This window comes from Trachurus japonicus, chromosome 15 (assembly GCF_045865225.1).
Source record: "Trachurus japonicus isolate A0001 chromosome 15, Traja_1.0".
NCBI classification, from domain to species: domain Eukaryota; kingdom Metazoa; phylum Chordata; class Actinopteri; order Carangiformes; family Carangidae; genus Trachurus; species Trachurus japonicus.
In genome coordinates, this window is record NC_140921.1 from 29,334,148 (window position 1) to 29,359,539 (window position 25,392).

Here is a 25,392-nt window from a genome sequence, read left to right on the forward strand (position 1 = left end):
GGAAATGTAAACAACATCACAATAGTCAAATAACGGAAGGATCAGTTGCACAACCAGTCTCTTTCTCACACGATTTGTAAAACATTTTCTGGATCTATGTAACATGTTCATCCGACAATTCACTTTACGTACAATACTTTCAATATGTGTATTAAATGACAAGGTGGGATCCATCCATACACCAAGATATTTAAATTTGTCGACCTTCTGCAGAAGTGTGCCATCTTTACAGGATATAGACAGTGAGCTTGATATAGATTTCAATTTCAAGTTAGAACCAAAGATCATAGTGACAGATTTATTTTTGTTAAGAAGTAATTTGTTGCACGAGAGCCAGTCTTCGAGTCTATTAAAGTCAGATTGAAGGATGGCCTGCACTTCCAGAGGGTCAGATTTTGATGTATAGATGACCGTGTCATCGGCATACAGTTGTACAGAGGAATTCGTGAAAATGGATGGTAAATCATTTACATATATAGAAAAAAGAAGGGGTCCCAAGGTAGAACCATGTGGCACTCCTCTTTCCTGGATCAGACAGTCAGAAAATTTGCCATCTAATACAACACATTGTTTTCTATTGTGGAAAAACGCACTAAACCACAAAATTGCATTCTTAGATAGACCTATATTGTACAGTTTATCTAATAACAAATAACGGTCAACAAAATCAAACGCTTTGGTTAGGTCAATAAATATTGCACCTGTGACTTCTCCATTGCCTGCAGCAGTGAAGATGTCATTTGTTATTTTCATGATTGGATCTGAAGCCAGACTGAGCGGGTCATAGAATATTATTAATCTTGAGATAATCTGTGAGTTGAGAATGGACCAGTTTTTCAAAGATTTTTGCAATTGAACAAATAATAGATATGGGTCTGTAATTATTACAGTCAAGAACATCACCTGCTTTATGGAGCGGTGTGATTCGTGCCAGTTTCCAGATGATAGGTAATTCATTTGTTGAAAATGATAGATTGAACAGATCTGCAAGAGGATACATAAGAACATTGACAGCTAATTTGAGTGAGTTGCTAGTTGCAGTTTGTAAACACAACGTTGAATTTGGGCTCAACTCCACACGCCCCCTGTCCGTGACAGCAGTTATCAGGACTGACCCATGGAACCATTCTCCACTTCAGCCTTCAGTGTTCTCCTTTGAATATTTTCTGCTACCACCAAGATCTGCACTCATGGCAGCTCCACCTGGGGCCCCACACCCTCGGCATTCATGCTCATCACTGCATAGCACTCGGGGCTCCCCACACGGAAAGAACCTATAGGTTTTATATAGGTTTGAATATACATAAAATTGGCCGTTTTCATATATACGCATAATATGCTAATACAGTATATGGTATACAGTATGCTGCATATATGCACAGATGAACTGCATATAGGCTTCATATATGCACATACAGTATATACTGGGTATATCCTATATATCCTCATGAGGATATATGCGCATATATGAAACCTGTATGCAGTTTATCTGTGGATATGCAGCATATATGCACCATACTGTATATTAGCATATATATGAAAACGGCCAATTTTATGTATGTCATATTCAAACCTATATTAAAACCTATAGGTTCATTCCGTGTGGGTCCCTCCAGTGCCTTTACTGCTAAGTGTGTATCCGCCATTTCTTGATGCTTGGTAGCGTTCAGTCACTACAAGCCTACGACGCCGCACGGCGTCCAACCAAATACAGCGAGAGGACGGGGGATGGGAGGGGGGTCTGCAGACACAGCATGGACTGTTAAAAGAATGGACGTTCACTCTATGTCGTTCATCAATATCGCCAATAAACCTCCTTTTCCTCCCGTATCCGTAGCGTGACCAAAGTGTGTAGACTTCCTACACTCACCTGAGCTGCATCTCACCGCTGTCTGCGTGTCAGGCCCAATATACGTCTCAGAATATAATACATCCATGGTCAGGCCAAACAGAGAGCGCGTTTTCTGTTATTTAAATATCGTCATCTCGCGCGAGGTTGTGGCTGGTGATGCCGGGGATCAAGCACGACATCTAGAGGTGGTGACGGGTGACATCCTGTACAGTAGGTTGGCCTACTGGTCCATCAGTCTGTTGGTTAGCTGGTCAACTGTTCAGCTGATTGGTTGGTCAGTTGATCAATTGATTGGTGTGTTGATTGGTAGATGGTGGATGATTTGGTCAATTGATCAGTTAGTGGGCTGGTTAGGTGATTGTTCAGTTGGTCAGTTGATCTTTTGGTTGGTTGGTTGGTTGGTCATTGTCATTGAGTTCATTGGTTGATTGCTATTTCTGAAGGTCATATTACCTCATAGCCCATGGTTGATGATATGATCAGTTGTGCAGCCCTAATCAGAGCTGGTCTCATGTCTTCTCTTTTCCTCTGCCTTTCCCTCCCGCTACTCTCTCCTTGCAACATTCACATCTATTTTTTGAAAATAGATACTGCTGTCTGACCTTTGGCCTTTATAGGACTCTTGTAGAGCAACGATTGGTTAGTGATCAGTGAAGCAATTATGGTTTCCATCTGTGTCAAACCGGTGAATACGTGCAGCACTCCCTCTGGTCCCACAGTGCCTTCACCTCGCCGGGCTCCCTGTTGTCCCTCCAGAGTCCTGGAATGTGTGAGATCAATGGTGTGTGTTGGTGTGATGTTTAGTAAGAAAACAGCTCAACACACTGCAGAGAGCAGCGGCTGTTGATAATTAACATATTAGACATTTATTTAAGAATATGCACCATATAACTTTTGACACATGTAAACAATACAGGAAGACTTTAAGGCCATGATCATTTTATATAGTGTCTTAGTGGTTCATATTCCCAAACATACTTGGAATTACAAAAAAAAAAGGATCACAAACCAGACAGACAATTGAATCTCTTGGAACAACAACCTTTAAAGCGCCTGCTGGTGTGAGATCTGGGTTGTTCCATCGTATTGAAGAGTGTCATTTTTTTCTATTCACATACTGTATCAATATGTATATTAATTCTGAAAAATAGCACAAAGGATCATTCAACCTCTACCCCCGACCTGGTGAGGTTTTTTTTTTTCTTAAGGCTTGACTTCATACCTTGGAGGCGTCGCCGTTCTTCGTCAACACTCCACATGTGCAGAAACATTGGCACAGTACAAATATTTGTCATATCAACTTCACAACATCCAATAACTTAGCTGTGTGTTTTCTTCAAACGAAAGACTAACAGGTCCTAACAGAAGAGTCAAAGACGATAAATTCAGACAAAATCTTTTTAGAGTGATGAGTCCAGCCATCAACCCGTTAACTATTCAACCAATATTCACTTAGAACTTGTTGAGTGCTCGAGGACCAGAGGCCAGTTGCACAAAACATCTGAAGTCCAGCTGTTACCAAACTCTAAGGTTTTCTTAGAATGTGAGGCACTTTATTCTTAGTCTTATACTTAAGAAATCACTTAATATCAGTTAAACCATTTCACAGAAGACCTTAGCAGGTTCCTTTGAGTGTTTAGAGATAAATGAAGAAGATGAAAATCCATGATTAGAAGAACGGGATGTCTGCCTTAACCCATGAGGAAGTGATTTGCTCTATAGATTTGATCTATGCAGCAGCCAAATTATGATTTGTCAGACTGTCAGGAGCTGGATCGCTGCATTTTCTGCAGCTGTGAATTAGAAGTCCATGTCCATCGATCAACTTTGTGCTGTGTCAGTCAAAATGTCTTCATGCAAGATTTTTCCTGCTGTATTATTGCAAACATTTTCCTCCTTAACTTACTCTGTACAACAACCTTAACTAACTCCCTGAAAGAACTCCATCTTGATTGTCAAACTTAAGTAGAAAACTTGAAGTGCTTTGTGCAAATGGCCCGTGGCTTTTGAATGTGGAGGACAGTTTTAAACAGAACCAAAACTTTAACCCCCAAAAAAAAAATTCCTTTAAGACATCGTTAATTCCCCTAACTACATTTTACCTGTACACATTCCAATCAAAACACTGAGGGTGTTTCCGTTGCTTGTGTCGTTTTATTGACATACAGTATGAGTGTTTGTGCATGTGTGTGGCCCTGCTGCATATACTGCAATAAAGCTTCTTCTTTTTTTTTTTTAAATTGAAATTAATTGAACTTAACTAAAGTGTCAAAAGGCAACGAAGCAGGAGCTACATCAGCCTGATCCACAGCTCTCTCACCAACCTGGAACAAACTCACAACATCTGTCCAAGTAAAAAAAAATATAACCCGACGCTTTACTAGAATGAATGAAGGCTGAAGGAAAAACAAAACATTTCTTAATCTGATTGACAGCATGGCAGGTTTTCATACTGGTGCAGCAGCTGTAGCTGTAGCTGGTTCAGGCTTCAGCCTCGTAGTCCTCCACCGGTGCAGCGACTGCACAGAGGTCAGGGATGAAATATCTTTGGTGTTTTCCCCTTTAAACCTCTGATCATTAACAAACACCTTTCATTTTTGCCTTCCAGGGACATTCTATCCAATCCTGTAGACATCCAGCTGCCATCGGCCCCTCCCGCCGTGGGACTGCAGCTCCACTTTCAATAGTCTGTAGTGTAAAGGTGGTGTGTGATGAAAGTGCTCAGGCAGCTGTAGTGAGTCCAGCAGAGGGGTTAGTCCTCATGAAGCCCTCCATGAGCCGTCCCCTGGACGTCTTTGCAGTGTGCTCCACATATTCTCTTCCAGTCACTCAGTATCTGTCCTGGTCTCGGCTGTGAATGTCCCTGGTCCATTTGATCATAGTCTCTGGAGATCTATAGAGGAAGATCAGTTTGGAGTAAAGTTCCTCCTCCAGCTCCAGCTCTCCTGTCTCACGCACCTGAAACACACACACACACACCTCTGTTTAAATTGGGAAAGAGGGCAGCAAACAGCATGGAGACAAATGTGTTTGTGGATTTATTTAAGAGAGAAAATAAACTGATGACTAGACCAACGGATAATCTCAGTTTCTTGGCTCAGGTATATGGAGTCAAATCAGTGTTATTAAAAGAACAAATCTGTAAAAGAATGAGAAAATAAATGTTGGGTTGATATCAGTATGATGAGCAACAGATGTTTCCCTGTTTATTCTGGTGGGGAACCTCTCTGTAGGTGCCATATGCAATTTGGGTTGTGGGCAACAAGGTGAAGGGCTATAGGGTCCAAGTGCAACTGTGTAATTAGGGTCCGGGCAGCGCAGCTGCCAGGACACTATTGTATTCCTAGTTCTTCTTCGTCTTCTTCTTTCTTCTTCTTCCAAGGAAGTCATACTTCCCATGGGTGAAAACTCACCAGACTTCACAGAAACATCCGACCCCATGCCAGATTCACTCAACTCCAAGGACAACGCTTATTGTGCCCCCCCCTCCTAGGGGGGGCACAATAAGCGTTTAAATTTAAAAACTTTAAAAATTCCTACCAAACCAACGGTAGATGCTACAGTGTTGAAACTTCACCACAATGTAGCCTCAATACTGCTGAAACTTTTGTCCACTTAAACTCATTACAAATTATGAAGTCCATCACTCTGTTTTTTTCAATAACTGTAAAACTTTTAAAATGTATCTCCTCCCACAATTTTTGCTCAATTGTCACCAAACTTGCTACAGAGCATCTCCAGACCGTCCTCCACAAAACTTGTTTCTCGGATTTTTGATTAAGCAAAAATTGGGCCTACAGTGCATGAAAACGTTTGACTGTAAACAGTACTGTAAACATATACCATCAAATTCTTGATAAATACATTTTCAATCTTCCTGAAAAAAAAATGACAATATTCTGGAGTCATGGTTGATGAAGTTTGGCAAATATCAGAATTTTATCTCAAAAACTGAATTTTTGAGAACATTTTGAATTCTGCTCTCATGGGAACAACTGCAGCCAATGTGAGAGTGGAATTTATAAACATCATATTTTCTCTTATGAAGCAAAACATTTATCATTAAAAACAAATCACCAACATTTCCATGCTGTCAAGATGCATTATCAGATTTTTGTTTAGATGACTCAATATCTGAAATTTTGACCATTTCATCACAACAGCTGCCCGGGCATTGACTCACCTGAGTGGATAAATGAAGCTACACAGCAGGTCCGACTACCAGCTAATTAGCTCAGCGAGTTAGGAGCTGGTTCTTTGTGTCAGAGATTGTGAGTTCACGACCCAGCAAGGGTGATGATGATGATGACAGATCAAAATGTCAGATGTCCTCAAGCTGTTTTGCTGTCTAAATGCAATTTATGTATTAACAGATTTTTGTTTAGATAATAGAATTTCTGACTTTTTGAAATCTGCCTTGACAACAGCTGCCTGGGCATTGACTCCCTGAGTCGATAAATGAAGCTACACAGCAGGTCTCACTACCAGCCAATTAGCTCAGCGAGTTAAGAGCTGGTTCTTGGTGTCAGAGGTTGTGGGTTCGAGACCCAGCAAGGGCGATGATGATGATGATGACGACAGATCAAAATCTCAGTTGTCCTCAACACGAAACACAAGACAATGGTCCTAATGGTGGCATCACAGCAAGCCTCTAAATTAAAAAATCCAAATAGCTTGGACTGGACCATGTGCAAAGGCTCCTAACATCTTAGATTCATAGTAGATGTTTGACAAATACATATCATTATTTTACCTCAAAAACTGATTTTTCTTTTTACTGTGGTTTCAAATCTGCCTACACGACAGTGAATGGCTTACTCAATTTGTGAAGCCACTCTTGAATGCCACTTGTCAATTAGCTCAGTGCGATAGACAACGGTCTTTGGTTCCCGAGGTTGTGGGTTCAATCCTCAACTGATGCAAATTGGACATTATAAGGTCAACTGTCTTGTCTTCCTATTCTCCTGTTTGTTGCTCAGAATTGCCTAAATTTGCCCAAAAGTAGCCCGGACCCGACCCATCGCTGCGCAGCAGCTATAATCTGTTGTTGTTTTTTTCTTTTCTTTTGTTCTTCTCTTTTCTTGGTCATGGTCACTGCTGATTTTGATATGAACTACACCGGAGCTACTTTTGTTTCCTTTGTTTTTGTTTTGTTTTATGATATAGGCTATATTATATATCATATATTATATAACAGTTCAGACAGTGAATATCTTACCTCTGACTATTTCAAAATGAATTCTTTTTTTCAAACTTTATTCATACTTGGCAGTGTTGGGTGTAACGCACTACAAAGTAACGCGTTACTGTAATCAGATTACTTTTATCAGTAACGAGTAGTGTAAGGTATTACTCCTCTGAAAATAGTAATCATATTACAGTTTTCCAAGCTCGTTACTTGCGTTACATTGCTAGTAGCAACTTCACCACACAGACATCACACAGAACAGAAGGCGTGGGGAGGGGGGCGTGAATGGGTCAGTGATTGGTTGGGGTTTGGCACGAGGTATCATTTACCATCACCGATTGGTCGCCAGCCGGCAGCCAGCACCCGCAAGGACAGATGTGAAAAAAATGGAAGCGTCAACAAGACAAACATGCTGCTGCTAGCTCTTTTCAACGTGGTGAAGGAGCGGTGGACACAGAGAAACTGGGTAAAACATGTAGTTTCATAACAAACTGAGGTCAGAAGGGCTCGACAACCCGTACGTTACGTTGTGTGTCTTTATCAGCACACGCAGTGTGACCGCGGCACCGGCAGAGCGACAGGCTCAGTGTTAAAGTGCAGAGGGACGAGATCACAGCTGTTACTCGCATCCCGACAGTGACTCCCAACACTTAAACCTGACTTGCTCCTCTTCTGAGAAACTCTGACATGTCAAACTGACCCACGGATGTGTTAGAGGACTAATTCATCTGTCTAACCATCAGGACTATGACACAGGAAACGGTAAACACAGCTGATCCATCGAAAACAATGACCGCTCCAGTTTATTTACTTTCCGTGATGCAGCTTCTTGAATGCAATTTTAGAGAAAAAAATGTAACAAGTAATATAACTAGTAATATAACTAGTTACTTTCTCTAGGGAGTAATAAAGTAATGTAAGGCATTACTATTTTTGAGAGTAATATGTAATATGTAATATATTACTTTTTTGAGTAACGAGCCCCAACACTGATACTTGGAACATTGATTTTACTCGGTCTGCGACATGTAAATGCTCATGAGTGCTGTAAATGCACAGTATGTATGGTATACAGTATGTGTGTGTGTGTGTGTGTGTGTGTGTGTGTGTGTGTGTGTGTTCATATGCATACACCAGCCACAAACTAACCAGAAAGATGTCCGTGCAGAGCTTGAGGATGCGGTCGACACAGGGCAGCTCCTCAAACATGATGGAGTGGGAGATCTCACTGAAGAAGCCACGGACAAACTTTCCAATGACCAAGACCACGGACACATACAGACCCATGATCCTGGAGGGAGACGGTTCACCATCAGTATCAGTGAAGACAGTATCATACATCCATCCGTATTGGTGCTTCATTAAGTGCGTTCCTCACCCGTATCCAGCCAGGAAGCCCAGGCTCGGTGGACTGACTTTGTCATTGAATATAATCATGGGCAGAACCTCACATGAGGAGGCGCAGCCCGCGATGGCAATGTCCCACCACTCCTGGTTTCTACTGTCGTTCAGCGACCTGTCGCTCATCAGGGACAGGGTTATATTCATGTAACCATCTTCATCACCTACAAGACAAACAGTCAGCTGTGTTAGAACAGACACTGGGAGATGGTAATGTACTGACACATACAACTGCTGATATCCAATCTGACACTGACAGTGGTCAGGCTGCAGATGAGGAGATGATGTCTCCTCTTTCATTTTGGGACATCCACAAAAAAGCTGGCTCACTAGCCTTACCAGCAATTATAAGTAGTAAGTAAACAAGTAGATACTCCAGACTCCTACCTACACTTAGAATGGAAACTCATGTTGAGATGGGACCAAGTCACACATGTGCAAGTCTCAAGTAAGTCTCAAGTCATTTTTTCTCACCATGTCAAGTAAAGTCAAGTGGTTATGTCAAGTCAAATTCAGGTCAAGTCACCATATTATTGCAATTTTACCTGCAGAAACTGATCTTAATAAAGTGAAAATACAAAATATTAGTAACTGTCAGTTAACATCATCGGCCAATTTATTGAAACCTGTTTAAAAAGTGTGACAATTAATTGGATTTGCATTGTAATTACTGATATTCAGTAGCATGCATGGAATCAAACATGGGTATGACTGATTGACAGGGTAGTGATCCATTCTCAGCCTGCGCTCAAATGAAGTAATATTAGATATTAAATGTAAATTGTGTATTCAAACTGAAAACATGAAATGAACAACACCCAAGTCATTCAAGTCATAATTTCTCAAGTCAAGTCAAAGTCGAGTCTCAAGTCTTTTAGTTTTTGTCAAGTCAAGCCACGAGTCGACATCTCTGGTTGCTCCCTCCATGACCATCTAGTCTGATCCTGGAAATGATTCTGTTCGTTTTGAATCATCATGCACTGAAAAGTAACGAAATGACCTCTGACCTTCATACAGCTGACTGACAGGTTTGGCTTCAGCTCCGTTGGGGGCACGAATGTAGTTGGGGAACATATTGGGAACATGCCTGAGAAAGAAACATGATGACATCTTTATGGTACAGCTGCTGAATATATGTTAAATAAAACACAAAACCTAGAGAGAGAAAGAGAGAAAACCTACACAGGTTCGGTGCGATTGCCGACCAGCAGTGAGGCCAGCTCGGCTCTGACTGGGTTCCCTGGTTCCAGGTCTATAGAGTGTTTATCAAAGGTGTGTTCCACTGTCCCTCCTTTCCCCAGGTCCCTGTCACACAGAGGAGAGACACATCACAGTCAGCTTCAACAGTTCACTGCTACTTTGTATACACACCAGCTCATGATTGTTGAATAGTCTGTTGGAGTTTTTACCTCTGGAAAGTCCAGGCCAGACGTAACGTTAGGTCAACCGGACTCCCCAGTAGTTCTTTAATGACTTCCTGTCTGCTGGGGGGGCTGATCCTCCACACTGATCCTGAACTGCCTTCAATCATGGCCGTCACGATGTCATCGTAACTGTAGAGTGTGATGAACTGCATGGCTACCTACAGGTACATACACACACATGGACACAGATGAAAAAGGATAGAATGGTTGGTGACACACGTCAGGTTTCCGTCCAAATGTATCGGAATTTTTGAGCGAATTTTGTCAAAATGCGCAAAAAGAAAATGCGAATTTATGCCCGTTTCCATTCGTTATTGTTTTGCGATTATTGGGAGAAGACCTGCGGGTATGTTAATTAGCGATCGTTTTCTCCCCTGGGATGACGACCAGCTGATGACCGGTGATGACCAGACGCTGCTCACACAGGTGGAGCTTCACTTCTCCAAAAGAAATTGAAGCAAACTTCTTAACAGCCGTCATTTGGATAAACTAACTGCACATTGGGGATCTAAACAGTTATTTTCTCGCATTAAAAAATATTAAACCTTAAAGGTATAATATGTAGGAATTCCCCCCATCTAGCGGTGCGGTTGCAGATCTGAACGCATTCTTGATGTTGCATTCAGGTGAAATGGGGCAGACGTCAGACAGACAACAGACGCTGCATGTAACAGGATAAACAAGCGTCTATGTAAACAAGTGGTCCGCCAGCACGAGGCAAAACAATACAGGCCTGACAACATGTTGTCATGGTGATGTGGTATTGTTTACCTTTCTCTCGTCAAGTAAAATGACATCTGGTTGGTTTGCCGACAGCCGTCTGCCTGACTGCACCTGAATGCAACACCAGTGCCTCCATCCAAAGGACGGTATTTGTAACGACTTGTAACAACTCATTCTAAGGAACCAGAAAGCTTTCATTTGTATGCAGCTGTGATTCCACTTCAGTGAAATACGTATTTATGAAAGCAGTATTTGATTTTTGCTAATAAAAAGCCAAATGAGTTACATACTGGGGCTTTAATAAAGTGACGTAATAACAACAGCGCTACAGCTGGAAATAAAACAGCTTTTCGCCTGTTTTACAGCTGTATATGCTGCTGCATTCTGGGAAACTTGTATACTGTATACTACGGTGTGAACAGCGTCGGTCATCATTTATTTGTGAAACCTGTTTGAATTTCTGGCGTTTTTCTTTTTTGCAAATTTTAAAATGCGAATAAGAATAGGTGGATGGAAACCCCACTACTGACACACAAACACACTACACACTCGACAGAAGAACATGGCTGCAAGTGCATGAAATAAGACTAAGACATGAATGAATAACAAATGGTATTTTTTTATCAGAGACATACAGCAGTGATGGTTAAAGGGACAGTTCTATGATGCAATGACATGCAATGACATGTGGACACTTCCTGCTGCTGCAGCTCAACTGTCTGCTGCAGGAGAGAGCCTAGTCTCCATACAAGCCAGTCACATTTGACATATTTTTAATTTGATTACACTGTTAGCAGTTTTATAGAGTCTGAGTATCTTTGTTAATGACACCTGCTGATCTGACTGACTGTTCCAGTTAATTCATAATGTCAGCTGTTGCCAGCAGCACTCATGATGCTGAGAGGAGATCACAGGGAGAAGAGAGACAGGCTCATCTTCCATCAGATCATTTGCACAGTGAGGCCATCCTTCAACTCTGGCTACAACCTAACTGAAGTAAGAGACAGGCTGAAACTAACTTCTCCAGTGGCGTAGATGACGTAGGGTTGGTGGGTTTTGTAAACCCATGGGCCCTCTTGTGGTGAAATCCTGCGCCCCCCCACACACACACACTGCCGAGGATTTTTTTTTTTTTTTTTTGGATTAAATCAGGGGCGGGCTGGTCATAGGGAGGTTCGGGACGCGGTTGACCGCGGCTGCCTTCTGTCGCAGCGGCAGGTAGCACAGAGTGTAACATCAGACTGGGTCACTGCATTATGTTGCATATTAAGGGGGGATACGAGCGGGCGCGGCCCCTCCCAATTTGAGCTGATCCATGCGTCTATTACATCAAATTAAACAGCAGAAGCTGGGCTACAACGTGTAAAAACCATGTTTCTATGACCCAAACACAGCCCAAACACTACTCAAATAAACAACTAAACATCAAACTTCATGAAGCACCTCTGTGTGGACCCAGTCGCCACATTTCTGGCTCGTATACTACTGTGCATTATGCAAAACAGTACACAGCTACCGCTCATATGAAAGGGCTACAAAGATTAACGTTAGCAACCGCGGCTAACACAGCAGCTAGCAGCAGCACGGCAGAGGGAGAAGCCAACAACCAGCAAAGTCCAGCACACACAGACACTGCTTGACCAAAACATGGTTGTACATTTCCTCTTACCTTTGCTGTTTTGCCGTGAAAAGTTTGTTTTATGGGTAAATCCCATAGACCAGGGGTGCTCATTACGATTGGGTCGATCGCGTGATGAAGAACAAAAAAAAAAGTATATTTAAAAAAACACAGTTGTCTGGACAGCAGGCATTTTTCTCATAACCGACCTCAAAAGCGAGGGCAGGTCCGCCGAAGCATCATTCCTGGTGAATCAGCTCTCCACCCGTTGTCTTTGTTGTTACTTTGTTGCCTCCACAGAGCACATGGCTACTTAATTATGCACGTGCTGACCATATATGGTTGTGCTGAGGCATTCTGGGGGTGGAATATGAGGTGTGTTCATGTCCGCACCATTCTTGGGTCCGGTGTGATTTATCAATGGAATACTGCGGAGAGGTGTGCGTACGCACAGCTTGATCAGTGTTTCCCACTAATTAACACAGAAAAAAAAAACGTGTGTTTACGTGCGGTGCGCACGCGAGAGAGGCGGCAGGTTGAGAGGCTGACTGGCGGAGATGAGAGATGGTGAAACGCTAGCATGATTATTAAAAAAACACTATCTCTCATCTCTGCCCGTACATAGACACAGGTTCACATACAGACAGGGGCGCACGGCAAATGCAGCTGCAGCGCTATTAACCCCCCGCATAGTCCGACAAACGACTGGATGACCAAAAATGTATGGACATTTATTGTGCCATATGGATTCATGCAGTTATGAAAGGTAGGCTACACCGACATATTGTATATGAAGTGTTATGTATGTTCATATACTAGGCTATATAAATAAACGTGAATCATTAATAATGTTGGTTGATCATTTTGACTTGGTCACTTGAAAAGTAGCTCTCTTTCCAGCTCACATTCGTTACAACAGTAACAGCACACTTTATCAGAATCAACCACTGCAGAGATAATGTTCATACATTGTACAATCATTTGATAGAGGTTTTGAGCTTTAGCAGCATCATTCTGAAGGACACTCATCTAAAATATGATTTAATTTTTTTTTTTTGGGGGGGGGGGTTCTGTCCTCTATTTGTGTGTGCAATGTGGCTCGCTGCGCACGCGGGCCCCTTGGACCTCAAAACCCATGTGGAATACAGCCCAGCTACGCCACTGAACTTCTCCTTTGATAAATTGTCTCATTAACAAATATCAAACTCTCAAGACAAATAGTTGCAATGTTCAGATGTTGTGTTCAAATAACTAAGCTGCCATGTTAATATCTTGTAATACTGCTGATGTTGTTGCTGAGCTTTTTTCCAAAGGTTTCTGTTTTACATTCCAACACTAACAGCAGGGGAGGCAGAGATGATCAGCACATTCAGGCAGATACTGTAGAGAAGTCAAGTGACATCAGTACTCACAGCATTGTCTCCAAACTTCTTGGTGAGCTGGTCATATTCAGGCTGTGTGAAGGGCTTGATGGACTGCTGCTGCACACTCATGGTGAACAGGGGCTGGATACACACACAGAAGCACAAAGGATTATACACACTGTACCAGCTATGTCATTTGGCTTTTATATTTGTGTGAATATTACATTTGTCATCACTATCCACAAGTTTCCAAACGTGATCTACGGTCAAAACCAGAAGCCGGTTTTGGTGGAATTGTATGTTAGGTTTCCATGGTTTTCAGTCGTTGTCATAGTTGCGGTAAACGCATGGATCTATTAACGCTGGCTTTTAACACGGATGTCAATTTGTGTGATATCCACTGTTAAAAGCTGGTGTGATGATCCATGCGTTTTACAGATTTTCATTGAAAAAAGAAAAAAATCCATGTATTTACCGCGACTACCATGGAAACATAAACATAAAATTCCACCATAAGAGCAAAACTGGCTTACGTTTTTGACGTTCGGAAAAAGGTGGATACTCTCTGAGAAACTCTGTGATTGCAAATACTTTCTATTTTCCTGTTACATCGAAATAATTTAGCTGCATGTCAAGATTATGGAATAATGACCAATATTTGGAGGAATGATCTGTTATCACTGTCTGTTATCTTGAGATAATAGAATAAATACCACATTTCTATCTTGAGACTGACATCCATTATCTAAAGATATTGGAATAATTATCATGTTGCAGTGAATTTGTTATAAATTCTTCATTACAAATTTTACAGATGTCACTTTTTGTTTTTATACTTTTTTTTTTTAATTTCACTGCTCTCGCACACTGTATTTTTGCTTAGAACTAGAAAATATAGCTTCAGAATATGTTTATTACCTCATATCCTCCCAGCTTGACTGTGACTGTGACATCAATGGGGTGGTTGACCACGCCCACCACTGATCTGACCAGTGAGATGAAGAGCAGGGGAAACCAGATGATACAAATCAAGAAGAAGATGATGAGTCCACCCATGCCGTATTTCACTATCTTCTTCTTCTTCTGTCCTTTAGGCTGAGGGTATTTCTGAGGAGACAAAAAATGTTTCATTGTAGGGATATTTTTAAAAAGTTTTTTTTTTTTTTTCTACATTGCTCAGTATTTTCTTTCTTGCGACTCAGTTTAGGTGTTTAAGTGGTGATCCACTTGAAAATTCAAGATGGCCGCCAATTCTGGAAAGGAAATGTCAATCAATCTATAAGAGCTGATGGTGATAGAATCTAAAGCCGTTTTCCCACTAAAATTAGCGGGTCGACGCAGGTTTTTTAAACGCGGGTCGACCCGCTAACAATCGGCATTTGGCCCCTTTCCCATTGACCAAAATGAGCCGAGTCTGCCCCCCCGCTGGGGGATCAGACAGAGCATAGTCCAGTCGCCCCGCTCTCATCCGCGGTGCAAGAAACACACAATGTCATACAGCCGCCCGCCGTGGAGTGTCCGTCCGCTGAGGCAGACGAGGCGTCTGGCTGACCTGGAGCACCAGGACCACGGAGGACAGCGAGTCTGCCGCGGCCGTGACGGACATCCGTGGCACAACACCAGATAAACAGACTGTTGCTTCTTTTTTTTCAATTGTTTTTGGTCAGTGTTCTTTGATGTTTTCATCCCAGTCTGGAATGAGAGCAGAGCTTTGTTTTGGTACGTGATAAGAGACGCGACCGGCGCGATGACGTGGCGTCATGTAACGTTCATTGTCATCACATAAATTAGCGGGTTGACGCGGGTCTGGCGTTCCCACTGCAAGCCGATCGGAGCCGAGCCGATTAAAGCCGATTTTAACCCGCGTCGCTTGCCGAGTCGTTTGACCCGCGTCGACCCGCCAAAAGCCGATTGTTAGCGGGTTTAAACGGGTTTTTTGGCCAGTGGGAAAGGGGTATAATACACTGTAAAAAACGAAATTAAAGTACACTTCAACAAAAATATTGCTAACAAAAAATCTCAATAGTTAGCATGGCGATATAGAGTCATGACCTTTCCCATCCTTCTGGGTCTAAACTCAAGAAGTTTAACAAAGAAAAGATAACTATACGTTGATCTGCTCTGGTTTCATGAATGGAAAGTCAGCGTGTCTTATCCACAGCGACGCTGTTGCTGTTTGCAAGGACAAAATATTAGACAGGCACCATGAGACGAATCATAGCACCTTCACAGTGGCCTTTCTGCTCCAGACAGAGGCATGAAAGTGTGAAATTGAAGCAGTGACAGCGGCAGGATCCTAGTGTGAGGTCTAACAGCTCAACACAAAGTGACAAGTGTGTCTTGGGTGCTTGCACGGTATAACAGGCCATTCTCTGATACACAGGTTTACAAAGAGGTTATGGTCACAGTTTTGAAAGATCAGGCTACTGACAGGTTGATGGATGGTGTCGTTGCTTCTCTGCAACAGGTCCCTGTCTGCAAGGGCCACGCTCTGCAGGGAGTTAGTATCAAAGCTATCAGTCATATTCCTTTTCTGTAACAACTGACCAGGACACTGACAGATGTAGCCCTGATGTGGTCTATGTTAAATAGTTTGATTGATGCATTCATTGTCATTTGAGAAAGTTAACTAATTTCATCATGCATCATCACCTCCTCTGGAACATTGTTACTGAATCATAAGACACAATGCATGATGTCTGCCTGCTGCTACAGAATGACATGTGCTGGCTGAGGAGAAACATTAGACATCTTCTGTGTGACACTGGATAAGGCAAATGTTTCAGTAGAATGAGCAAGAATAGAGCAGCAGCATCTAGAAGATGAAAAGTTCATGTCAAATGTAGCATTTTTAGTGGATGTTTCTTGAGCATAGGGATCAGCTTAACCTGCAGATGCTGTGGAAAGGTGAAACCACTACGGACATGGTTGGAAGCTGAAGCAGGCTCCTACATTTCAGTACATTGAGTATGCAGACTGAGGACAAGTGACAGAGCTGATGGTAACCAGCAATCAGCTCCAGGATGAGGACTACTCTATCCCAAAGTGGTGACCTTCTTCTGGATGAGCCTTCCATTGAGAAGAGCCAATTTCCAAACACTGTGCAATGTGCTCTGAAGTGTGGAGTGTGTGACGCTTGTGTGCATCATAGGTTATACACGTTTACTTTTTATATCACTTTATAACATTTATCATATCATTGTTATGTAAGCTGCTGGATGATCTGAATTTCCCTCTTAGGTATTAATAAAGTATTTTTTCTATTCTATTTATTTTCTATTCTATCATGCTCAGAACAGTATAGCACAATCAAGAGACTCACATTTGCTGTATGTAATGGCAACGTTCCTACCACAGTCAACCTTCTGGTCAATAAATATTATAAAGATGCACATGAGAAAACCACCGACTCTGAGAATTCCCTAAGCCTCAAAGTGACATATCACAAGTCTTCACACTGACAACTTAAAGGGATATGCCAACATTTTCTTTTCGTGTCTTGCCTCACTCCTGAGTCCATGACCAGCAGATAGACACCATCCTTTCCACTGTGCGTGCAGTAACAAGGGAGATACGGGCAGAGCTGGTGCACCGCTAATTATCTTAGCTCAAACACTGGAAGTGTATGGGTAGTGTTAGCCTGCCTCCACCTAAAGTCATCAGAGAAACTCTTCAGCAACTCTAAACGGAAACCGGCGGGCCGATCTTCGTCTCAGAGCTGACAAAACTCTCCGGTAAGGCATCTTGAGCGGTCAAATGCCGCTAACAGGACCAGATCAGTCAAAACGGAGGGTTCAAGCAAAGATGCTTTATTTTGGTTCAAGCTAGCTACATCCAGGGTAGGTTAGCTTCCTATTTCAAAGTAAAAGCACAAATTCTATCGTCATGGTTTTCTGTATGTAAAGCACACATAGTGGAAAGGAAGGTGTCTACCTGCTGGTCATGGACTCGGGAGTGAGGCAAGACACAAAAAAAAAAAATGTTGGCATATCCCTTTAAGTAATCAAGCAGATTATGTTAATTTGTGCCGATGTCGATTTTTTTTCTTTTTGGACATTATAACTAATTACTAATGTTTTTGTCTTCCTGTTGTTACCACTAACTCTTTCTGGGGAGTTGCTGCTTTTCCCCCAGAATAAGGTATCAGCTCTTCTCTGACGTCACACAGTCTCACTCACCTTCTCTGTCTCACGGCTGCATTTAATGATGAAGATGTTGGCATAAATGTCCTCCACACACATCCAGTTTGACAGAGACAGGGTTGTGTCCGTCCAAACCCAGTCCATCACTGCTCGCAGCTCCACCAGGAATGGCACCAGACGGAACCTGCACACACACACGCACACACACACACACACACACACACACACACACACACACACACCAATAACACATAAAAATATGTACTGAAATGGAAACTCAAACATGAGATGTTCTACTAAACAGCACTGATAGCTGCAGATCCATACCCTTGGAAGAGAAACAGGTTGAGGTGGTTGTATTTCTTGGTGAGGAAGTTGCCAAGGATACGAGTGGGATATCCAGAGCGGATCTGATAGGCTGAGAGGCCGAAGTAAATGCACTTGACAAAGTACCAGAGCTGGGCCACAAAGTTCTGATTGAACTTCCTAAAGGGAGAAAAGGGAGGAGAGGAGGATTAAAGCTTTTCAGTCTCATCTTCAGCAACATTCAGAAGACTTCACAGACCAGAAGACTGATATTCTTCTACTGTATCATTTTATCAAGACACAAGTGAACTTTACCTTTCAGTGACAGCAGGGAGGATGAAGAACATCCACAGGTGGATCCCAAACACAAGGATCACCTGGAGGGAAGGAGAGGGGGATGTAAGTAAACAGAGAAGCTCACTACACTGAGTGCTGATGTTGAAGGCAACTGGACTTCTTTTGGATCTTGAAGATATATCGCCTCTGATCCAAGAGGCTTTTTCACACCACAAAAGGTGTGACACATCCAGGTATTTAACCCAAGGTGGGGACAAAGGTCTCAGGACCACCTCCAAGGTGTTTGGAGGGGGTCCAAACGCCTTGGAGATGGTTGGACCACCTTAGAGCTCCTCCAAGGTGTTTCAGGATTTCATGGTGTCATGAACCTTCACAGACAATAGAGAAGCTCATAATATGAAGATCAAGAAAACATTTATCCTAGTCTTCTCCTGATCAGTTCTCCATTTATGATTCAGTTACATTTGAAACTTTTCAGGAGGTACATCTAAAAGTAATTCTTATTCACTTTCCTGAAAATCCATTGTACACTGTCTGATATAGTTTGTGAAAGTGAATAAGAAAACACAATGCCAGGCCTCCTCCTCCTCCTCCTCCTCCTCCTCCTCCTCCTCCTCCTCCTCCAATACACTGAACCATACAGATCGATGAATGACCTCTGATAGACTGAATAAGGGGACCAAACCTGGAAGATGAGTTTTCCCAAGACAGCCTTGCGTAGATACAAGGCTCTGTCAATGATCATGGTGCTGAACTGGATGAGCAGCATCACCAGGAAGGCCTCGGGAACCTGGTCCTCAGACAGGGTGGAGGCTATATCAGCTGCTGCACTGTGTTTCTGCAGGAGAGAGGTCAGAAGAGATTGTTTTTTTTTATTTTACTTCAGTTTAAATATAAATGATAAATACACTACTATAAATGGATTCCTATCTTTGATTAACTGATTAACTGATGATGATTTAAACACAGGTCAAAGTTATACTCTACTGTGAATAAGCATTGCAGCATGTAAACACAACTTCCATCCATCTCTCACCCCAAAGGCCCAGAAGCCAAAGATGACGATGATGAAGTCGATGACGTCAGTCAGGAACATGAGAGCGTAGACGTCAGTGGCAGCTCGATACTCAGCGTGGAGGATGTCCCCGAAGAAACCCTGAGCCGGTTTGTAAACACTCTGAACACTGCAGAGAGAAACAACATTTATTAATCCACTCTCACTGTTAGACTGTAGAACTGCAACTAAAGCATTTTTGCAATTCTTTTCCATTATGTCGCCAGTACCCTGTGAAATATTTAGATAAATGTGTTTAGAAGGTAACTGTGGTTAGTTATTTACCTGTCAAGTGATTCAGACCTTAAAGGGATAGTTCAACATTTTGGAAAATTGGCCCATTGCCATAATCCCTATAGTCATAGCAATAGGTTCGTTACCTTAATTGTCGGTGCAAGCTATTTTTAGAACAGCAGAGCAGAGCCGCGAGCTGCTCAGAGCTACGCTACGGAGGTTTCAAAAGCCTGCCTTGAACACAGCATTAGCCGAAACGGCCGTGCCGCTGTTATCTGCTTTAATGGGATTTCTTGGTTTCCCTCATCAAACTCATCAAATAAACATTACGTTACAAACGTTATGAGTTGTGGAGTTGTTGGATTGTGTATTTGATGAGTTTGATGAGGGAAACCAAGAAATCCCATTAGCCTCTGTAGCGTAGCTCTGAGCAGCTCGCGGCTCTGCTCCGCCGTTCTAAAAATAGTTTACACCGACAATTAAAGGTAACGAAGCTACTGCTATGACTATTGGGATTATGGCAATGGGCCAATTTGCCAAAATGTTGAACTATCCCTTTAATGTAAATGACACTGCACTTGAGAGCACTGTTGATAATGATCTTGATTGTGTGTGAATGTTTGTTAGAAGTTCCGTTTTAGAAATTGCTTATGTTGAACAGTTGTTACAGTTTTTAAATGATTTGAGTTTAGATGACAATAGATTTTAACTTATTGGGCCCTAGTTTCCTAGACCAAGCGAAGTCTAAGCTCAGCGCAGCTTCGCCACGCCAACGAGGCGTGTCCAGGTCCATTTTGCAAGTTTGGTGGGCAGCGCAGTCCGACTCAGGCCAGCGCAAGCCCGCCCCTCGTCCCTCCTACCGGCGCAAACAGCAAAGGGGGAGGAGACAGGGGAAGGAGAGAAAGGCCGATTCAGATCTTCACCAATCAAAGGAGCTCCTCTCCTCACCTTTAACTGCGCCGCGGGCGATGCGCGCTGCAAGTTTGTCATTTTTTATACTTTGACATGGACGGAGGAGACAGCGACGCCAGTGGCCGAACCTCTCCCAGGAGGAAACAGCTGTTTTGGTCCGGAGGTCCGAGCTCAGAGTGGCTGAATATAATAACTAATAATAATACTAATATCCTAATAATAATACTAATATCCTTAATCAGGTTTGATCTGATACACTGAGAACCGCTGCCCAGTGTAAAAAACAACAACTAATAAACTAATAGGATGCTCTCTCTCTCTCTCTCTCTGTCCTCCTCTCTTTTTTCTCTGTGATGAGATGCTGAGTATACTGTAGTAGGCTATATACTGACTATCTGATACCGAGGCTGTTGTGGTGGGCTAAGAGAGATGATGATTTGTGTTTTGTTTTTCGTTACGGCTGCGTGACGACGTGGTCGCCCTCTAATAAATTAATAAGTAAATAAATAAATAAAGCGGATCATCACAACTGCACAGTGCGTATCTCAACACGGCAGCAAAATGCAGTCATCCTCCACCCTCAGTCCTGCTGTTGGGACATCCACAGCTGCTTTTCAGTGCCAGTTTGTCCCTGCTGTGTTAATTCAGGTGGAGTTTCCATTATGCTGCCGACAGCCTTTGATCTCTGCTTTGATCTGACGTCAGATGTGACGGGACAATCTATATAGATATAAATTCACGTGTTGATTCCGTTAGTTGCATTAAATAGTGGTTATTGTGGATATTTATTGCATTGAAATGTGTCTGGAACTGTGGAGATCTGCCTGTGAGGTCTTGGTGACGTGTGTGCACTGCAGGTCAGTCAGCCAAACTTCCACTGCACCTGCTGCGCTCCGCCCTGCGCTGAGAGTAGACCTGGTTGGAGGTGGCGAGCTTTCAGCGCAACCTCGGCGGGACATTTTCGCACAAAACTTCCACTGCACCAAGCTGAATCTGTGACGCCTCCCCCTGCTGCGCGGCCACGCCTATCTCAGCGCAGCGCGATCTGCCAATCTCCCAATCTGACTTTGCGCTCGGCTGCGCTGGTCGAAACTTGCATTAGACCGGCTGCGCTACCTTGCGCCACCTGCGCTGCGCCACCAAACTAGGGCCCATTGAGTTAATTGCGACTATTTTTTTTAATACACTGCACTGATTAAAAGCAATCTTTTGTGCCTTTCTCAGTATGCAGATACTGCATACTTGAATCTTGAATCACATCCCTGCATCTCCACCCTGCTCACCCAGAGATGCAGACTTGTTTTATCTTGTGTCCCACAGCGATCAGCCTCCGACTGGCTGCCTCCCTCCTCCGGCCTTTCTGCTTCTTCTTCCCTGGTTCTTTACTGGGGTCTGTGGTCTCAGCTGTGGACTCCTCTGAAACAGCTGAATCTACAACCAAGGGGGGATTCAAACAGAATTAGCACCATGTATGGTTGTGTCCTCCACCAGGATTAGATTAAGATCCACACCTGGACCATCTCAGTCCACATATGAACACAAACCTTTGCTACGGCGTTTTTTGGGCTGTTTAGATTTCCTCCGGAAGCGGATGCTGCTTTTCTTGGGGACCTCCTCCACCACCTGCTCTTTGTCTCCCTCCAGTTTCTCTTCCTTCAGACTGCTGGCAGGATCCAATGCATCCTGTCCATCTTTTGAGCCCATAGGTGTTGATGTGGCTGTGGGGGATTGTGGGGTAGCAGCAGCAGAACTGGCACTTTGGTCAACATTGTCCCCATTACCCTGTATTGGAAAAACAAATAGGAATCAAAATCTGTATAGATGAACATTATTCTGTGAACCATTGCATGATGTCATCACAGAGGTCGGTTCTTTAAAAGTTGTCATTGATAGGACAATAACTGATAGAAACTAACCTTTTCAAGCTGGTCCAGTTCTGTTATTTCCAGGTTGTCCAGGGTGGATGTTGAGCTGACTTTTCCCTTCTTCTCCTCCTCCTCCTGCTCTCCTCCTCCTCCTTCCTCTGTATTTCCATCATCATCTCCCTCTTGAGCTTTTCCTTCATCCTTACAACTTTCAGGTGAGGGGCTCTGCTCCTCAAGCGGGCCCTCATGGTCCCACAGACCATAACGCTGGAAAAAGTACAAATGTGTAAAGCAAAACTCAAGTTATGCTGTCTGAAGTGGAATACTTCAGTGAGACTTTCCTAAAATACTACTTATGGGTAATTAATTGAAGGAGCTAGGCTTTTGCTACAAAGCTAATTTTAACATTAACAGGTGTTTCTTTACATGTCTTCCTAATATACTGTTGCCCATTAAGTTGTAATAAAAAATTTTTTTTTCTCTTCTCATGAAATTATTGTGACAATGTGATTTATTCTTAATATAAAGTGTATAATATAATGTTTTATCTTCTGAAAACTTTATTTATCAATCTCTACCAAACATATCACTGTAAAAAATTGAACCATAAATAACCTTTATAATAGGAATAAAAAGAGGCATGTGCCTGAAAAATAAAATCATTCCAGCTTTATGGGAAACAGTGTAGAAACACAGCTCAAATCGCTGCGTTTACAAGACAAGAGGTTATAATGTGAAAGTAGTGAATGCAAACTGAGAGTTGACAATCAAGTGACTTGGTATCAAAATATAACAAGATAGCTAGCTGGTTAGCCTGCTAACGACAGCTGAAGAACAGTAGTGACAGCTGTTAATGAAGCAATCAATGAACTGTAATGTTTTCTTCTAGCCTGGTTAGTCAACAGTCTTGTTAATGCTAGCTATGTGGCAGTAGAAAACACCTGCCACAATTAGCCTATCCTTGTGCAGTTTGAATGAACTGCATAACAGAGGCCGGTTGACTAAAATGTTGAAATTTAGTGCAAGTTTGAAAAGTGAAAGGTGAAAATTATGATTTCATACAAGTTTAACATGTTTTTGCTTGCTGTGTGTAAGCATCACTATGAATACCAACTGACCATGAGCAGTGATCTGTGGAAGAACAGAGCCAGCAGCTGAAGAAGATCATATCTGATGTAGTTGTCAGTCTTCTCCAGGCCCAGGATGCGAGGTGGGAAGAAAGGCTTGTCTTCGTTTAGAGTCATCTCATACGCACTGTTCCAGGGAAAGAACCCGAACTGGAAAAGGTACTTTACCACCACCATCACCTGGAAAGAGACAGAGTAGGACAGACAGTCAGAGGGCTGAAAGGATGGATCACCTGGTAGAGGGGTGGAGGGGCTACTCAACAATTGTACAGTAAGCAGTGGCGTGAACAGACTTTTTGAAGGGCAGGGGCGAAAAGAAAGGGGGCACATACAGCACGTCCTCGCCACTTAAGAGGTCACCTTAGCACACATTTTGCCCCATTTTGCAAAGCGTTTTAAGTGTTCATTAAAGGTATATGTAGGAATTCAATTTGCATCTAGCGGTGTGGTTGCATATCGTAACGTATTGAATTGAATTGAATTGAAAACTTTATTGAACAACGTTAAACAAGTGTTCAAAAGGATTAAAACACAATAAAGCCAAAAGGCTTGTTTCCATTGTGGTCCTGTGAGATGTATGTACGAGATGAACGTATTCTTGATGTTGCATTCACGTGAAATGGGGCAGACGTCAGACAGACAACAGACGCTGCATGTAACAGGATAAACAAGCCTCTATGTAAACAAGTGGTCCGCCAGCACGAGGCAAAACAATACAGGCCTGACAACATGTTGTCATGGTGATGTGGTATTGTTTTACCGTCTTTCTCTGGTGGAGTAAAATGACATCCGGTTGGTTTGCCGACGGCCGTCTGCCTGACTGCACCTGAATGCAACACCAGTGCCTCCTCTTCCTCACACTACACAGTGGTGACAGTTTTAACAGGCCGAGCCCACAGCTCCGCTCAGTTTCTATGGTTACCTACGGTCACGCTGCCACTCAACGTAAAAAATGGCGATGCAACATGGCCGCCTCGGTTCGGTGCGTCGCCCACTTATGTATTTGTAACGACTTGTAACAACTCATTCTAAGGAACCAGAAAGCTTTCATTTGTATGCGGCTGTGATTCACCTTCAGTGAAATACGGATTTATGAAAGACAGATTTGATTTTTGCTAATAAAAAGACAAATGACTTATAAGTTACATACTGGGGCTTTAAGACAAAAAAAAAGCTGTATATAAATGCTGTGCATTTACCAAGAATATTTCTTGTAACTGATCATAGATCTGGTGCACAGCTTTCTCATGTCATTTTTTGCATGTAGAACATCTTGTAGCATAAAATTAGAAATTAGAATTTTAATAGCCACTGAGAAGATTAACATCCCACATGTATGTGTTTTAAAGTTGTCTATTTGTTGTCTTTGATAACATCAGCAAACCCTTCTTGTGTATACTGGGCGCTTTAAAGGATAGGCGAAAGTTAGTAAAAGTGTGTTTGTATATTGTTCTTATCCATAGGGTTATGTATTACATACAGTATGTGAGAATCACAGGTTATGTACCTCAAAAACAGCATGGTGTATGAAAAGTGTGTGTGTGTAAATGCTCATACCTCTGTGTAGACGATAGCAGTCATCCAGAACTTCTTGGTTGGTCGTGGAACAGCCAGCATGGCCCATAGGAACACCAGGATGGGGAGGACCAGTGATATCACCGAGGCACTGACCACGTTGTTCAACACGATGATGAAGTAGCAGACCAGCTCGGAGTTTGCTGCCAGCAGGTTGTACAAGGCAAACAGCAGCTTCAGCAGACGGTTCTGGTTGGTGTAGAAGTCTCTGCTCTGCTCCAGCTCCTCGATGAAGAACTGCCTGCAGGGACGGACGTTACAGTCACAACCAGCTGGATTTATCCATCACGCTTTGAGACTGCTAGATTAC

General features: G+C 42.7%; 1 protein-coding gene across 1 annotated transcript in view; it reads right to left on the reverse strand.

Annotated features, from left to right (window-relative positions):
• Positions 1-2,686: 2,686 nt before the first annotated feature.
• The window catches only part of piezo1 (piezo type mechanosensitive ion channel component 1 (Er blood group)), a 128,801-nt gene continuing 106,095 nt past the window's right edge, over positions 2,687-25,392 (reverse strand). The window contains exons 37-54 of the mRNA XM_085800915.1: positions 25,065-25,323; positions 23,499-23,687; positions 22,432-22,647; positions 22,060-22,297; positions 21,799-21,946; positions 19,352-19,499; positions 19,001-19,153; positions 18,334-18,395; positions 18,040-18,198; positions 17,749-17,896; positions 14,489-14,677; positions 13,619-13,711; positions 9,851-10,023; positions 9,624-9,746; positions 9,449-9,528; positions 8,419-8,605; positions 8,190-8,331; positions 2,687-4,810 (exon numbers count right to left, since the gene is read on the reverse strand). Of these exons, the coding sequence (XP_085657041.1) occupies positions 4,682-4,810; positions 8,190-8,331; positions 8,419-8,605; positions 9,449-9,528; positions 9,624-9,746; positions 9,851-10,023; positions 13,619-13,711; positions 14,489-14,677; positions 17,749-17,896; positions 18,040-18,198; positions 18,334-18,395; positions 19,001-19,153; positions 19,352-19,499; positions 21,799-21,946; positions 22,060-22,297; positions 22,432-22,647; positions 23,499-23,687; positions 25,065-25,323 (2,836 nt within the window). The 3' untranslated portion in view covers positions 2,687-4,681. The remainder of the gene's footprint in view (positions 4,811-8,189; positions 8,332-8,418; positions 8,606-9,448; positions 9,529-9,623; positions 9,747-9,850; positions 10,024-13,618; positions 13,712-14,488; positions 14,678-17,748; positions 17,897-18,039; positions 18,199-18,333; positions 18,396-19,000; positions 19,154-19,351; positions 19,500-21,798; positions 21,947-22,059; positions 22,298-22,431; positions 22,648-23,498; positions 23,688-25,064; positions 25,324-25,392) is intronic.